We start from the raw sequence: 18004 nt of genomic DNA on the forward strand, positions 1-18004 counted from the left end.
AGAGTGGGTCAGGTCCTCTAATGCTCTACTCCAACTGCTTCCTATGAGAGTTGCCACCTAGTGATTTTAATTTTTTAAGCTCAGGCGGACTGCCAATTCAACACTAAAACCGGACTAACAACTGATTTTTCCTATTGCAACATCGCCAGCCAAGTCCTTTGCTTTCCCTCTCTTTCCTTCGAACTCAAACAGCGATTCTCATTTTCAAAATCAACTAATTTGCTCTATAATCTGTTCCAACTGGAAGCTCTCACAGAGCTGCCACTGGTATTACTCTTCCTGAGAGTGCCAAGAGGCCAACAAGAGGCCAGTTCAAAACACCAAAACAGCGAACATGAAGAAAAGAGAGGCTCTAAAAACAAGAAGTAAATATGGAGACAGAGTAACAATGGGCCAACTCTGGACTTTAAAACATTCAGCTCGCCAAAGTTCTACCTATTCTTGGGCTCTGGACAATAATTATGTCGAAGTAAACGGCTACACATGAGGAATGAAATTGCACTGGGGAATATAAACTCAGTATTTTGGACACCAAACCTAATGTAAGGCCTTGTCCTTAACTACCACTGAAAGAGCAACTTAGACTGAACCTAAAGTCGACTGGCCTCCAGAAGTCCTTTTGGACGGCACTGTGCCCAGGCCTGGCACAAGCATTAGATAGCAAAGTTGACTATTCAAAGAAAAATAAAATCTGGAAAAAAAAAAAAAAAAAGTCTGACGATTTCTAGATACCTGACCTTTCATTTGGAAACATACCTTTAGCTACAAGTATTTGCCTAAGTATCAGTTTTATTAAAAACTGACAATAATTAGGGGTGCCTGGGTGGCTCAGTTGTTAAGCGTCTGCCTTCGGCTCAGGTCATGATCCCAGGGTCCTGGGATCGAGCCCCGCATCGGGCTCCCTGCTCGGCGGGAAGCCTGCTTCTCCCTCTCCCACTCCCCCTGCTTGTGTTCCCTCTCTCACTATGTCTCTCTCTGTCAAATAAATTAAAAAAAAAACAAACAAAAAACTGACAATAATTAGACACTGGTTTCACTAACTATGGACACTAAACGCTTGTTTCACTATATAAAATTCTGGACTTTTTCCTGCCCTGATCTTGGCAGCTCACACACAAAGTCTGACCAACTGCTCCTCAGTTGTGATGATCCCTCTGAGGCATCCTAAACTTTGTAGCTTAAATCCCATAGAAATAAGGCTACACAGATAAAGCGTTATCTTTTCCAAAAAGTTTGAAATCAATTTTGATTGCCAGCAGAAAATTTCTGGTGGCAAGATTTCCTTTCCAAAGCCTCCTAAAGCATTCGTGGAAATGCTTTCGAAAGCTAAGAATTCCTTTCTCCACTTGTGTTTGTTGGGAAGAGGGTCAGACCAGAAAGGATTTGGGTTAAACTCACTGCCGGTCCCCAAACCTTATCACTGAGCAATGCAGCTCATGCTGCAGCAAGCCAGGCCTCGAAGCGAAGGGTTCCAGGACGCTCCCCATTACAGGAAGCCCCGGAAACCAGATTTTCCAAACGTTCCGCTCTCCCCCTTCTTCCTCCTCAGACAGCAGCATCTTCGCGGGGGTAAGGAATGGGTAAGGTGGGATGAAGTCCCCCACCCGGGCGAAGCGAGCAAGGAAACTTCCTCAGGGCTTGCAGAAACTCCAATGGGGGGCTGGACTCACCTTCGCGACAGAGCCCCATGACTTCGCGGTTTTTCCCAAACTCCTTGAAACTTTCATCCAATTCCGTCCCTAGGAGATACACACACACAGGAGGAGGGGAGAGGCAGATCAGTGGCCGGGAGTGTGACGCACGCTCACGCACGCACGGAGTAGGTGCGGGCACCTCCGCGTACCCCAACCGAGCGATAGCATCTCTGACCCCCGAGGGGGCGGGTCACAGGGTGGGGGGAAGGGTCAGAGGATGAGGGACAAGGGGGGACTTGGGGAAGAGGAGGGCGTGGACACTCACCGTCCTTCCCAGGAAGTTTGGAAGCCTCGACCCACAGATTCCACGACTGTCCCAGCATCGCTTCTGGACTGGGCAGGGGCCTGCGCTCCCCGACGGTCGCCATTGCGGCGGCGGCCGAGGTGGAGGCGGCGGCGGGGCCGCCGTCCTCCGGCCGGAGGCGCCGCGGCGGCGGCGGCGGCTGCTGCTGCCGCTGAGGCTGCGGAGGCTGCTGCTGTTGCTGCTGCCGGGCGGCCGCCGCCGCTGCTCCGCCCGCTGCCGCCGCCGCTCGGCGCGGCTCCCCCCTGACGTCATCCACGGCCCGCTCCGACATTCTTTCCGCTCCTACAATGTAACAAAAAAGGGGGAAAAGAGTCGCGCGGGGGCCGCTTTTAAGGAGGCGCCGGGGAGTTCCGGCGGCGTGCGCGGCCCGCAGGCCGGGTGGGGCGGGCTGACAGCGCCCCCCGGCCGCCCAGCCTTCCCAACCCGCCTCCTCCGAGGCCACCCCCCGCCCCGGGCGCAAAGTCCGCGGCGCGGGCTCGCTTTCGCTTTCGACTCCCGCGGCCCCTCGGGGGAGGGGACGAGCCGGCGGCGGCCCGCCACCGCGGCACAGGGTCCCTTGCCGGCCTTTGCCGCCGAGACCCGCACGGAGGCCGGCGCCCGGAGCTGCCTCCGTCACGGCTGCCCGCGGCGGGGAGGCCCAAAGACGCACCCCGACCCTCGGGCTGCCCACCCTGAGGCCGCTCGCATCCCCGGGCCGGGCCCGGCGGTCCCGCTCCTTCCTTCCGTCCGCGCGTCCGTCCGAGCGGCGGCGCCCGGCCGGCTCCCTTAAGCAGAGGCGCCTCCCGCCGCCTCCTCCCCCTCGCCGGTCCCTCCCTCTCAGCTCGCTCCGGCGAAGTTTGCACGTCAAGCCCCCGGAGTGGAGCCAGGGCGAAGTCGGAAACGCAGCCACCTACGGAGGAGCCGGCCGGCGGGCCCCGGAACACCATCGAGTGTTGCCGCCGTCGGGCCCTCTCACCCGGGGGTTCGGACCGGGGCGCAGGGGCTGATGCAGGGAGCACTTCGCTCTCCGCTCGCCTGCGGCCGCGCAGCTGTCAAAAGCATGAATGGCAAGCCACCGCCTAATGTGTAGGAAACCACGGGCCGGCAAGGAAATGCGGCCCAGGTGCCATCCCAGGTGTCAGCCTGAAGCCTGGTGTTTGCCCGATGCCCACCACTAGAGGTCACAGCATGCGCCCTGGGAACTTGAACTTCTCGTCTAGCAAAGAGACCATGAAATCAGTGTAAGATGGGGAGAGAGAGAGACGAAGGAAATCCATGTACATGTTTTGGAGACACTATGCAACATTTCTCTATTTACCCTTTCACTGCCCCCAGAAGTGATTTGTTCGCCCCGAAAATTAAAACAAAACAAAACAATCTTGCCATTTTTAAAATCGTACTCATTTTTAATTCGAGTTGTTGGTCCCTCCCTCTTTATGGTTGCCTTTGCTTGGGCAGGGCAGGAACCCAGGGCTTGGAGAATATACAGCATTCCTAGATAACGTGTCTAGAAGATAGTGTTTTGTCAGATTTTGTACACTAAATTAAGCACTAGCCCACAAAATTTAGCACTCCTCCCCAACACACACATACACATACACACACACACAGGATGTAAAGCATTTGCTTAAGTGTTAAGTGATAGGTAAAGATAGCAGAATAAAAGGCTGCTTAATGAACTAAAGCATGTGAAGTACTTGAAACAGTAGCAGACCACAGCAGCCACCTTCAATAAGTGCTCTGTCTCACTGATGTGAGAATCTGAAGCCTGAGACAGAACAAGAATTTTGATCATGTTTCACATGGCAATAATATCAGCACATGTGTCACACTTGTTTGCTTACAGGTGCTTTCTCTAGGTGGGGAGGAAGAGGGTTTCATGTTTTTTATCTCGAACATCTGTTGTGATAGAGATAGCCAACTTCTCTGCTAAAGAAACAAAGTCCAACTTGCAGAAACGAAAATGTTTAAATAAGAACAGAAATTAAGAAGGAAATGTGATTGCAATCCAAACTTAATGCAGGGCTCTTATAAGAAAGGGTTTCCACTGAAATTTTACAAGCTTTAAAAAATACACACACACACACATTTTTTTATTTTAAAAAGATTTAGAAATAATGGTGTATAACTTTTCCTGGATTGAATGCAAACATAAGTTCCAAAAAGTGAAATTATGCATGCTTCCTGTCCTTATCTAAGAACCAGTAAAAACAGGGGCGCCTGGGTGGCCCAGTCAGTTGAGTGTCTGACTCCTGATTTCGGCTCAGGTCATGATCTCAGGGTCATGAGATGGAGACCCACTCTGGCTCTGTGCTCAGTGTGGAGTCTGCTTGAGATTCTTTCTCTCCCTCTCCTTCTACTCCTCCCAGCAGTCACACACTCCCTCTCTAAATAAATAAATAAAATCTTTAAAAAAAAAAAAGTAGTAAAAACAAAATAACCAAAAATGGTGGAAATTACTGGAAGGATAAAAAAACAAATTTTTAAGGCTTTAACTTCCTACATGAGTTATCAGTGAGAAAAACACCTGGACAAAACATACAATTCCCTTGACACTGATAGGGTTCCTACCTCTTGATATAGGCCCTCAATATTGGAAGAGGAAGTCCCTAGTGCACTTTCAACTTTTCATTCATCCCAAATCACTGAAGAATTTGTAGAATTACATAAAAATGCCCAATTTCTCGGTGTTCCTAGATTAAAGTACATGGTTTATTAATTGCTTTGAATTTTGTAGTTCAATGTTTAAGATAAATGAAAATTTGAATTTTAATGTCATTTGGAGCTGCCATTAAAAAAAAACAACTTAGGGCCACCCAGCTATATAGATACCAAAGGGAGCTTGCCTGTTTGAGTACAGCCCTTCTGATCTCTGAGAAAACAATGTGAGAACAGATATAAGGGGAAGAATGGCAAACATAAGTACAGACCGACTTCCCTAAGACAATGATTGATTTCCCTCTTTTTACATGTGAAAATCCTTCAAGATTCATTAATATAACCTCTAGCCAATGGGCTCAACATGGCACTTTATAATACTTCACCTTCTGTCCTTACTCTTGCTCAATACCTCTTTTTTTTCTTCACAGTTTTTGAGTGGCTTAATAAAGAAAACACAATAGGGCTTTAAGTGAAAAATACTAAGTATCCTCTTAGCATTATGATAGTTATTAAGAGAAACTGTTACTAATAACGACTATCAGTTACTGAGTACCTACTAGGTGCCAAGCATTGCCAGAGGTACCTTACTGCATTATCTCAATTAATATTCAAAACTGTATAAGGTAGAAGTTGTACTACTTGCAACTTACAAATAAGGACAATGGAGGAGGGCTCTGGAAGGTAGGTGCTATAAATTCTTTCTGGGTCCATCTACTGGCTCTTCCACTTACAAAATGTGTAACCACAGCAAATGACCTAATCTAACTTGTCTGCACTTCAGCTTCCTAATATGTAAGATGGAGATAAAGCCAAGCTTCTTCTGAGGAAACGATCCATAGAAAGCACTTGGTACAAAGCTTAACACAAAATAAACCCTATATATAAGTGTCTAATATCAAACTAAGCAATCCAGATCAATTCTTACCTGTGAAATTTATTTGAATTTAAAGTTGAAGATGTGGGGACCAAAAGAATAACAGGCAACTCTTGGCAGCCCCCCACCAATTCTATTCCGCTGCAGCCAATGCATTTTACTACACTCTCTTCACCCATAAGTCCTAAATCCTTCCAGATTCTGATATCCATACTTGGTTTGGGTTTCCCAATAGTTCAAATGAGTCACCAACAAAAGTCAAAACTGGTAGCTGAGAAAGTACAGTGTTCTGATATGCAAATCTGGGCAACATTTCCACAGTACTCCTTATAAACAGGGCACGGTCTATAAATAAGAGTACAGCAGAAAGTCAAATTTTACCTACCAGGCCATAATAAAAAAAACCTGATGACTTCTTACCTAAATACCCCTCCTTACCCCCAAAATATAAAATGTAAATTACCAATACAATTTGTATTCATTTAATATAATTATTTTAATATAGTAGTGTCCCTTGTATGCTATCCATCAGTGTTCCTGCCAGGGTACTGATGATGTCTGATAGCGCTGAGGATTCACTATCCATCTGCACAGGTAAATGACATGTTTCATAAGGTTTGAGTAATGAGGACTCAATTTATCAAATACTTCCTGATTGCCTAACACATACCTGGTGCTCGGATCGGCACAATTGGTAAACACAACATAGTAATTTTGCTGAGGACCTGAGAAGAGTAAGAAGTGGGAAAAAAATTTAATGCATCAACATACTCTTATGCAAAAGGCTGTCACCACCAATTAGGCTGTATGTGGCATAAGAACTAGGCCGTCAGAAGTGAAATGCTGCCAAATTCTGATCATTTCATCCCTTCCAGGGATGCATTTAAAATATGGCCTTACTTCACCATCCAAATTTAGGGATGTTCCCAGTAGGTGCCAAGGGTAACAAGGTCTCTCTTTACAAAAAGTATTCTTTGCACAGCAGATTCACTTGTAAAATGCTTTGTTCAAAGGCCAAAGGCATCACTAAGTGAAAAAAAATAGAAGTTGATCTTTTCCAGTCTTTAAATTTGGTTTAATGTAGAATGGTTGAATTGTCCAAAACTTCTAAGACGCAAGACCCCACACAACCAGCCATTTTATTTGGAAAAACAAAACAAAACAAAAAAACCCTACTGGTCCCACTACAACATTTTAATAAACTTGAAAACCAGTAACTACAATATATTTATCTGTGCAAATTACAGGGTTGGTAACAGAGCTTCTCCTTTATCAACCCCAAAGGACTGTAGTCATTTAAGTAACAAGAAACTCAGATCCCCTGAATTAGGAATGTGTTGGCTTTGGTTTCTTTATTTCTCCTAAAATTGGCTGAGCCTTTATTCATCTCCTCTCTTCCTCCTCTGACCACACCTCTCTCTCTCCCTCCCTCTTTCTTCTCCAGAGCCAGGGCTCTGCTCTCTTCTGCATGTGGGGTTGGCAGGCAAGGACCCTTTAACCATGCTCCCTCTAGTGAAATACTTACAGCCTGTCATGAATACCTCTATTCCAGCAGGGGGAGAACAGTGGAAGGAGGAAATTGAATTCAGCTCAGTAGCTGGCAAGGCCGACAATCAAGTGCAAAATTAGAAATAATAAGGATAGCTGCAAAGGTGGAAACTTAAAGATGAGGGTAATTACCTTTTTAAAGATTTGACCTGTATACATATTCATTCTACAAGCTGTGTCAGTTGCCAAAAAATTCAAAATTTTGAAATTTGTTTTCTTAATCACATGTGTAAGCTACAGGCGAATTCTCCCAAAGAAATATTCACCAGTAATAGCAAACTATTTGAAGGAAGAGAAAATTTTATATAATTTTATATACTATATAATAAATTTATATAATAGGGGTGCCTGGGTGGCTCAGTCGGTTAAGCCTCTGCCTTCAGCTCAGGTCACGATCCCGGAGTCCTGGGATTGAGGGGAGTCTGCTTCTGCTTCCCCCTCTCCCTTTGCCCCTGCTCATGCTCTCTCTCTTGCTCACTCTCTCTCAAATAAATAAGATCTTTTTAAAAAAAATACAAAATAATAAGTTTTAACTTTGAACTGAATAAAGACCAAATGTTTCTAGGGATTTAATACTGGCCTATAATTTTAAACTACGAACAAACTTGATTTAAAATCTTCACTTAAAGGCTTTAAGTAGTTTAAAAAGGGGGGGGGTGTCTAGAAAAAAATTTATGGGGAAAAATGGAGAAGACCAGCATTTAGCTATAAAAAGAAGCTGACTATATAAAGTCCTAGTGCACTGCCTCAGATATAATAAAATGCAAAGATTAAACACACTGTTAAAAATAATTTCCTAAGTCTTCTTTCTGCTGATACAGCTTTCACTAAAGTGACTGTAAATATCACCACCTTATGGGCCCAGCAGTTAAGAACATGAGTTCTAGAGCTGGTCTGCCCAGGTTGAATCCCTGTACTACCACTTACTAGCTGTGTAATTCTGGGGAAACCATTTAACCTCTCTGTACCTGTTTCCTCATCTATAAAATTAACAGGAGTATCTACTTTATGAGGAATATTAGCAAACCCCACAGTACAAAAACACCCTGTAAGTGTTAGCTATTTTTATTAACACCGTGTCTGTCACACAGAAAGTCCCAATTTTAATCTACCCACGCTATACTATCAGGTCAGTCTTGCAGAATGAAGAATGGCTTTAGTTATGTTAGTCCTCACTCTACCAGTTTTAGGGGCTCCCCACTGACCACTGGATTCAATAAAAACTTCTCTCCTGGCACTCAAGGCCCTCTCAAGTTGGTTCCACATCACCACGGCCACTGTGTTCCCTCCAGCAGGTACTCTACAGTCCAGCCAAAATGACCAATCTATGGTTTTGAACATGCTCCCCACTCCAGAGCCCGGCGCCCAAGCTTTGTTCATAAAGGTCACTCTATTTATAAAACTTTGCCTCCCTTGGCTTAAATCCTACTGTTCAACCAAGTCCCTCTTTAAACTCCATTTCTTTAACAAAATCTTTCCCAATTCCTCACACTAAGCACATGAGAACTCATCTCCACCTCTAAATCATAGGACTTCATGGATTGGGGTTAAGAGTACCTGCTCTGAAATCAAGGTGGCAATGAGATATACACTTAATCTTCCCAGGAATCAAACGTTTGCATTCCCAACATAAGGGTGTCACTGGGAGCTTAGAATGTACCTACCCACGAACTGAAGATGTGTGGTGGCCAGTTCCCAAAGCTAGTCAGCAAAATGCCTTAAGGCTGAACTCCAGGACTAACAGTGCAGGTGTGTTAGTACAAAGGGAAGGAACACCACATCTTTCTTCCTTCTTTCCTCAGCAAAGTTCCAGCTCTGAGCAAAGCCCTAGATTCCGCAAATACAACCCCCCTGACTTTTCCCCATTGTTTGTGTGCCCCCGATCCTGTAGCCATCTGAGCTTGTACTGCTTCCCAAAGGACAGACTGTTCCACAAAGGCTTGCATCCCCTGTCCACCTCCAAAATAAAACCTTCCTTTTCTTGGCAGACATAAATGGCATGCAGATTTAACTATTTTTCACTAAACATGTAAATGAATGAACACAGTTTTCTGTCTTCAACCCCTTATTCTAACACGTATCCTCTCATACAGAAGGGGAGACCTTAACCCAAATGACTTTCTAGATGTGATGGTCCCTAAACCTTTCTTCCTAGAAACACACAGTTACTGCATCCCCATGGCCATTCTGATTTTAAATGCCACAACCTATGAAAGAAGGCAAAGTTTCTGACATTTTAACCTATTTAACCTATTTTAACCTTTTTTTGATCAATGTAAAATCTGCAGGACTCTTCACTTTCCACCATAGCCTCCTCCCCACCAAACTGCTCTAAGTAAAGGAATTTCAGCAGGGGCAGAAAAACAGAATTGAAACAAAATTGCTACTGGTGAGGAATCTACCTTTGCTACTTTCCAGAGCCTCCTGCCTCTCTCCACTTCAGAAAACAGGTATTTTCACAAAGCATTAGGATTTTTCCAAATGGTTCCTGTGGGGAGTGGCAGCAGAGAGCAGCAATCATATAAGTGGTTAGTAAGCTGGAATCCTATTTACCAGGTATTTCTTAAAAACAGAGCCAAATAGATAAACTGGGCTCACCAAAACCATTATACCTTTGTGCTTCAAAGGACACCTTTAAGGAAGTAAAAAGACAACCCAAAGGGAGAAAATTGTTGCAAATCTTGTATCTAGTAAGGGACTTGTATCTAGAATGTATAAAGAATTCTTACAATCCAAAAAGGGAGGGGGAGGCAAATAATCTAATTTTCAAAATTGGCAAAGGATCTCAACAGACATTTGTCTAAAAAGATAACACAAATAACCAACAAGCAAATGAAAAGATACCTAATATCATTCTTCATTAGAGAAATACATATATGGGGGCGCCTGGGTAGCTCAGTGGGTTAAGCATCTGCCTCCGGCTCAAGTCATGATCCCAGGATCCTGGGATCAAGCCCTATATCAGGTTCCCTGCTCAGCGGGGAGTCTGCTTCTCCCTCTTCCTGCTGCTCCCCCGACTTGTGCGTGCGCGCTCTCTCTCTCCCCCTTTGTCATATGAATAAAATCTTTAAAAAAAGAGAAATACATATAAAATCCACAATAGATACCAATTCCCAACCATTAGGATGTCTATTATCAAAACAAAACTGAAAATAACAAGTCTTGGCAAAGATGCAGAAAAACTGGAATTCTTGTATGGTTGGTACAACTCCTGTGGAAAACAGTTTGGCAGTCCCTCAAAAGGTTAAACACAGATTTACAATAAGATCCTATAATTCTGCTTCTAGGTATATACTCAAAAGATTTGAAAGCAAGGACTCAGAGATTTGTGCACCAATGTTCTTAACAGCATTACTTACAATAGCTAAAAGGTAGAAGCAATCCAAGTGCCCATCAATTGATGAATGAATAAAACTGTGCATATCTACACAATGGACTATTATTCAGCCATCAAAAGGAGTAAAGTACTGATACATGCTACAACATAGATGAGCCTGAAAAACAAGCTAAGTAAAAGAAGCCAGACACAAAAGGCCACATATTATATGATCTCATTTATATAAAATGTCCAGAATAGGCCAATCTATACACACAGAAAACAAATGGGTGGCTTTTAGGACCTGAGGGGAGGGGAAAATGAGGAGTTACTGCTTAATGGAAATAAGGTCCTCCTTTGGGAGTGATGAAAATGTTCAGACCTACATAGAGGTGACAGTTATACAACACTATGACTATATTAAAAACTATTAAATGGGTAAATCTGTGGTATTTGAATTATAGCTCAATTTAAAAAAATTTTTTTTAAAGCCAGCATTAAACTTGGAAAATTTCACACAAAATTCCAGATTGACTTCTGAAAAATCTCTACGATCTCACACCATTGGCCACAAGGTCCCTCAGGACAACCATCAGTGGGAGCTGAAACTTGTCCTGGAGCCCATCTCTGCCACTGCCTAACTCTGGACCTTAACAGGACAGGTTTTGTCTCTGCCTCAGTTAGCTTCTAACAGGAGGACTGTAACAGTATCTACACCTCATCTATGCAGTACCATAACAGTATCCTACCTTATGAAGTTGTTACAAGGAGTCAATTATGTAATATGCTTAGAAGAGCACTTGTCACATAGTAAGCACTCATTGTTAGCTACTTTTATATTTTATACCTCATCCTCTTTGTAATAGAGGTAAATAGCATTTGCTTTTCATTTTTTGTTTGTTTTTACAAATGAAGTTAGCATATAATGTAGCAGTCCAAAAGAAAGAAGTGGAAAGACAGCTAAGGTAAAAATTTTTAAAAGCAACATGCAAAATACTATACATAATATGTGCCTATTTTTGTGAAACAGTAATAGTGATAAAGATGACAAGTCTATGCATAGAAAACAGTCTAGATAACTCTGGACTTACGGGGAACAGGAAGTGAAAGAATGTAATTAAAGGGATTTTTATTAACATATATATTTATATAATGTTTCAATTCTTCCAGCTTTATTGGATTATAATTGGCATATAACATGTAAGTTTAAGATGTGCATGATATTTTGATACACTTATTGCAAAATGATTACAATAAGGTTAGTTGACACATCCCATTCCCCTCACATAGTTACCTTAATTTTTTTAACAACAACCTTTTATGAAACCAGGAACTATAATATGGATATTTTTTAAAGGAGAAACTCTAAATTAATTTTGTTTGAGACCTTTGTATGATTGTCACAAAATTTTACCAAGTGAATAGCAATTATCACAGACTGATAAGACCAGAATCCATTTATTTTGCTTTGAAACACAGAAGCTGGGATTCCCAAAGTACCAACCTCTCTTCAGTCTCATTTTTTTTTTTTTTAAGATTTTATTTATTTATTTGACAGAGAGAGAGAGAGAGCACAAGTAGACAGAGAGGCAGGCAGAGGGAGAAGGAGAAGCAGGCTCTCCACTGAGCAGGGAGCCTGACATGGGGCTCGATCCCAGGACTCTGGGATCATGACCTGAGCTGAAAGCAGCTGCTTAACCCAGGTGCCCCTCTTCAGTCTCATTCTTTCTCATGGAATATACGCTGCTATACTTCACAGCTGCCAACAGAAGAGATTCTAAACTCCTTGGCTTAGCAGGCAACACCTTTCATTACCTGGCCCAACATCCTTTTTCCAGCTTTACCATCCATCTGTCCCCCTTACAAAGTCTCCACTTGAGCTAAACAGGACCTAAAATAGACATCCCTCAAATGTTTTTCTGCGTACCATTCTTTTTTCTTTAATTGAGGCAAAATTCACAAAACATAAAATTCACAATTTTAACCACTTTAAAGTGTATAACTTACTGGCATTTAGTACATACACAGCATGCTATAACCATCATCACTATGTGGTTCCAGAACATTTTCACCACCCCAAAAGGAAACCCTGTACCCATTAAGCAGTCACTCCCCTTCACCCATCCCTCCTCCAGCCTGTAGAAACCACATCTGTTTTGTCTCAATAGATTTGCCTATATTAGATATTTCACATAATTAAAACCACACAATATGTGGCCTTTTGTGTCTGGCTTCTCTCAGCATAATGTTTTCAAGGTTCATCCATGTTGGAGCACATATCTATAATTTATTCCTCTTTATGGCTAAATAATATCCCATTGTGTAGAAGTACCACAATTTATCTATTCATCAGTGAGGGACATTTAGGTTGTTGCTACCTTTTGGCTATCATGAATAGTTGCATGCCATTATCTTTCCCTTCCTTCAGCTTTACCAGCTAAACAAAGTCAAACTTTCACATGAGTTTCAAATCAACTCTTACCCTCCCCAATTTAGCCTGCCCCGAAGTTCTCACCCTTTGAATTCCTTCTCCACTTCTATAGGTGAGGTAGCAAACTGTCAGCAGATGGCAGAATCCCAGACTTATTTAGGTTTACTCAAACTGTTTTCTTTCTTAAATTAGTTGCTATCATTGAAAAACTCAAGGAAATAATTGAAGTCAAGTTCAGTTCCCTTAAAAATTTGCCTGGCTTATTACAATACCCACAGCTTAACTGGTTTTTACCCTTGCCCCCTTGAGCCTATCTCAATATAGTGGCCACAGCACTTTTATTAAAACAGAAGTCACAGGGGTGCCTGGCTGGCTCAGTCGGTTTAGCGTCTGCCTTGGGCTCAGGTCACGAGCCCCGGTGGGATCCGGGTCCGGGGATTGAGTCCTGCATCAGGCTCCCCGCTCTGCAGGGAGCCTGCCTCTCTCTCCCTCTGCCTGCCACTCCCCGTTTGTACACACGCGTGCTCTCTCTCTCTGTCAAATAAATAAATAAAATCTTAAAAAAAAAAAACCAAACAAGCCAGATCAAGCCATTCCTCTACTCAGAACCTTCCAGTGGCCTTCCTCTCCTCCCAGAATAAAAGGCCTGAGGGATGGCCTTTAAGGCTGTACCCACTGGTCTTGTACCTGTCTGACTTTATTTACTATCATTCTCCTGCCTGCTCACGCAGCTCTGGCCCTCTCCTTTCTCGGAAGGCCCAGGCAGACTCCTGCTTTAGGCCTTTGCATGAAATGTTCCCTCCTTCATCGTTAATGCACAGATCTCACCTTCTCAAAAAGCCTACCCTGACACCCTATTTATTTATTTATTTATTTATTTTTAAAGATTTTATTTATTTGTCAGAGAGAGAGAGAGCACAAACAGGGAGAGGCAGCAGGCAGAGGGAGAAGCAGGCTCTCCACTGAGCAGGGAGTCTGATGCGGGACTCAATCCCAGGACCCTGGGATCATGACCCGAGCTGAAGGCAGGTGCTTAACCGACTGAGCCACCCAGGCATCCCCTTGACACCCTATTTAATGCTGCAAGTTCACCCCTCATCAGCACACCTGATTCTCATTACCCTGACCTGCTTTTTCTAACCAATTATCATCATCTAGTATACTATAATTACTTACTAGATTTTCTATTATCTGTTTCTTTCCATGAAAAAGTAGGTGGCACAATGGCAGGGACTTTTGTCCCTCTGATTTACTAATTAATCCCCAATGCCCAGAGAGCACAGCATGACACAGGTGGGCACTCAAGAAACATTTGCTGAATGGTACTGGGCCTATAATCAGCTGGCACTGAAAAGGGGCTGCCCTTTCAGACTGGTCATGAATTTGACAGTTCCTCGCAGTTCTACCTGGCGCATTTCATTCCTCTACCTGTCTGGACTTGAGTTTGTCACACTTCTTCCTGAGGACTTGAGTTTGTTATGCTTCTTCCTTCCCTGCCCCTTGTCATTGATTTCCTGGTATCAAATTAATCTTTCATCTGAATACTACTCAAAAAAGAATAAGTCATAATTGTAGCCTGTGAAAACCACCTCCTATTCTCTTTTCCTCTTCAAGGACAATCTCTCTGCTCACAGTAGAAGCTCAATGAACAACTACAGACTAAAGAGCCCCTCTAGCATTTCAGTCAAATGTGTTTTCTCTCTACCTCCCCTCCCCCCCCACTGCCAGTTGCTCACCACCATCTAGGAAAATGTGGCTCTTCTGGCACTTTCCAGACATTCCACAATGAATGCCATCCTTTGTGATGACTTTGATGATCCCTGAAGGATACTTCTGAAATGCTGGCCTTTCAGCTTTAGGTCAGAAAATTTTAAGGGCCCCTTTTGAAGGTAGAGACTTCAGAGTTATCCAGTCACTTGTTCTAAGCACCTAAACAGAACTGCTACATCCTCCCTGAAGCTCCTGTTTGTTTGTAATGTTCAAAATGTTATCTCTGAGGATGAACGTTCATGTTGTTCAAAATGTTTCCATCTTTGCTACAGTTGCCTAAAACTGTTTGAAGCACTGCATTTGTTGCCTAAATATACAAGTTGATCCATTTCAGAAGCTGAAACTCCTTTGGTCTTCCCTATTTGGATCATGTTCAGTTTTATCCCTCAGTGACTCATCTTAAACTGCATCTTAAATTCAAGCGCCCTCATTCTTTTCAGGAGTAGATGGGAAAATGGACTTTTTTTTTGTTGTAATAATAATTCCTCCAGGAATTTCTTCCTCTTTTTCACAGTATGTGAAAATTACCGCCCTCCTCCCCATATATTAAATGCACAATGGCAAATATGTAGTGAGAAACTCAATTAATAGTGGCTGCTATTTTTGTAGTGATCTAGGACTGCTCATGAGCACACACTGCCTGGCAATCTGGGCAAAGGCACTGGGCCCAGAGCGTGTGTCTGAAGAACTCCTGCCTATTTTAAAATTTGCTTAGGATCTTCCCTGCTCTGAGCAGCTGGGTCGGCATTCCTTACAGAGAGAAGAAAACAGGAGTGAGGGAAAGTGGAACTGAACAGAAACACATGAGCATGTCCTTGGATAAATTCCTAGGAAAAGGTAGATAGAGATGGAGAGTGGGAAATGTTCCTATCTCCAAAGTCCTCCTACAGTGTTAATAAGTTTGGGGGTGGTTATTTAGCACTTTTTCTTTTGACACACACACCAAAAAATATTGTATTCTTAAATTCACTGTCATTTCATATTACTAAGATCATTTCAGGGTTATACTGGATATCTTATTCAGATACCCTGAACTTTAAACTATCATCCTTTGGTAAAAGTCAAACTCTATTATAACCAGAAGCACTGCATTTATTCAGCTGTGCTATGTTGGGACAGCCAGTTACCTTTTCTTTGGAGGGCAGGCCAAAAATTCTGATCAATTTACCAGTGGATCTTCATCTGCTGTAATTGTGGAAGTTCTTTCTTCTTAATTCTGTTCAGATCTACAAAAAGAGAAAAGGGAAAAAAGGATGAAACAATGGATAAAGCTAGTCAGGAATCTACAATCTCATTCGCTGCCAGATGTTCCAAAATTATTATATGTCTTTTGAAATGCCAAACTGTTAAAATTAGAGGCACTTTACCAATTTCACAACAAATGCAATTCAGTTTTTTTTTTTTCCCTTTTTACAGTGAATTTAACTGGCTATATTTACAATAACCTAAGAACAAATGACTATTCAATGTGTACATAGGGGAAGTCTCCTGGGGCTTAAAATCATTGTGTGTAATTTGCCACTAATGACTTTTCACTTAATTTTTGAAGTGGTTACTCAGAAAGCCTGCTCCTATGAAACCTGTCAGTATCACAAATTTAAAACACACACAACACTGAATGAGATTATTATTTGGAGAGCTCACTCTGTCCTTTATTATTCAGCAATTTAAAAAAAGCAATTCATAACACTACAAATAGAAAACAAAAACTCAATTAAGCCATCCTCCTAAAAAGCACAAGGGAATTATGTGTTTCATCATGCACGTATTTTCATAGTTATGCATACATATATATTTCAAGTAGAATGTGGTTCCTATTAAAATTAATTTGGAGAGGAGCACTGAGTTAAGGAGTCAAGGGATTGGAGGTTAACAAACTAGAGTTCGAAATGAAGCCGGTTTTCAAGTCTGACATGCAGCACAAGAGAAAGAAGAGCAAATACAGGTAATGACATGCTATGAAGCAGATGCTGTCAAGGTGTAAAGCACAAGGCAGGATGATTTCATATGAAAAATTCACCATTAATACACTTTGCTTCCTATGATCCTTACAACCTATATACCAAGGATGGGTAGCAAGAAGATTGTTTTGCTTAACTTTTATTTACTTTCATACACTCTAAGATAGTAAGCCAAAAATTTCTATGGCCTGAGACACTAATAAAGCATCTCTGAAAGTCAGCAGCTGAAATTCTATACCATGTTTTGAACATTTATTCATAATTATCTTTATTGGCTCTTAAGTTATTCCTGGATCATATCCTTTCCCTCTCGCTTTTTAAAACAGTTTCAGTTTCATTCATCCACAAAATGTTATTCAGTAATGTAAGCATTCAGTAATCATTCCTCCAATCTTTATAAGCCAGATGTTTCTCTTCCCTAGATTTCTAATTCCTTCCTAGTCTCCTATCTTTTAAAAGTTTTCTCTGATTTCCATTTTAGCGTTCTTTTTCTGCCTTATTTCCAATAAAAGCCACTATCTTGCTTAACATGTCTGTCCTGAGCCAAAATTCATTTCTTTGCATCATAAACACTTTACAGCTATGCAAAATCACTCAAAGGAAGCTACAAATCACCAGGATAGAGACAGCCAATAAAGATGTTAGGTTAGAGATAACCATTCAGCCCGCTGCCAGGGATTCCTTCAGAGCAGACTGGAGGTGAAACAACACTGGCATCAGATTAAACTCTGTGCTTGATAGGATTTCATTAGGTCAAGCTATTTTTCCGTTTTCCATCAGGACACTCCAGCCTTATCCCCAAAGTACGCAAGGAAGTCATCAGATCTGGGGTGCTGTGAGATCGCCCCCAGGACAGCATTTACCTTTAAAAGAATTCACCATTTACTAGCCTGCATACCTTAAAAATGCTTTAAGGGAAACTCTATTCTTAGAGGAAAAAAAGGTAGTGGCAGTTACTAAAAATAAGCATTTAAAAATAGCAACTTCTCTTAGAACAGGGGGTAGAAAGACAACTATCCTATGTTTGTATATGTTCTCCTTTTTTATCTTCACAAGAACATTGTGCTCAAAAAAGCTGTTGTTAGGGTCCCCATTTTACTAGCAAGGAAACAGACTGAGAGAGGTCACAATTTGCTCAAGATTACCCAGTAAATAAATGGTTTGGAATTGGAACTAGAATGGAGGCCTCTGATGTTATTTAGTTCCCTTACCAGTACACCAAACTGCCTAAACAGCAACTTAATTTTGTTTTGCAAAAACAAAGAGATAATTAAAAAAAAAAAAATTTATAAAAAAAACAACAAAGAGATAATTGTTTAAAAGGTAGACTGGAGAGCATTTTTGAAGAATAGAAACATAAAACTGGACAGCTTTTATTCATTCACCACTTACTATGTAACAAACATTCAATAAATATAATTTTCAATAAGATAGTTTTTAAATGACAGGCAAAGATGGGAGAGAAG

General features: G+C 42.1%; 1 protein-coding gene across 5 annotated transcripts in view; it reads right to left on the minus strand.

Moving 5' to 3' along the window:
- The window catches only part of ATXN7 (ataxin 7), a 138594-nt gene that overhangs the window by 88426 nt on the left and 32164 nt on the right, over positions 1–18004 (minus strand). For 2 of the 5 annotated variants that reach the window (XM_034997197.1, XM_034997198.1), the window contains exons 2-4: positions 15705–15803; positions 1960–2280; positions 1671–1739 (exon numbers count right to left, since the gene is read on the minus strand). In XM_034997197.1, coding sequence (XP_034853088.1) covers positions 1671–1739; positions 1960–2269 — 379 coding nt within the window. In that variant the 5' untranslated portion in view covers positions 2270–2280; positions 15705–15803. Of the gene's footprint in view, positions 1–1670; positions 1740–1959; positions 2281–2891; positions 2907–15704; positions 15967–18004 lie in introns of those variants that run through there. The other 3 variants (XM_034997196.1, XM_034997201.1, XM_034997199.1) reach the window with 3 other exon arrangements.

This window comes from Mirounga leonina, unplaced genomic scaffold (genome assembly GCF_011800145.1).
Source record: "Mirounga leonina isolate KUSES-001 unplaced genomic scaffold, KU_Mleo_1.0 Mir_94, whole genome shotgun sequence".
NCBI lineage: Eukaryota > Metazoa > Chordata > Mammalia > Carnivora > Phocidae > Mirounga > Mirounga leonina.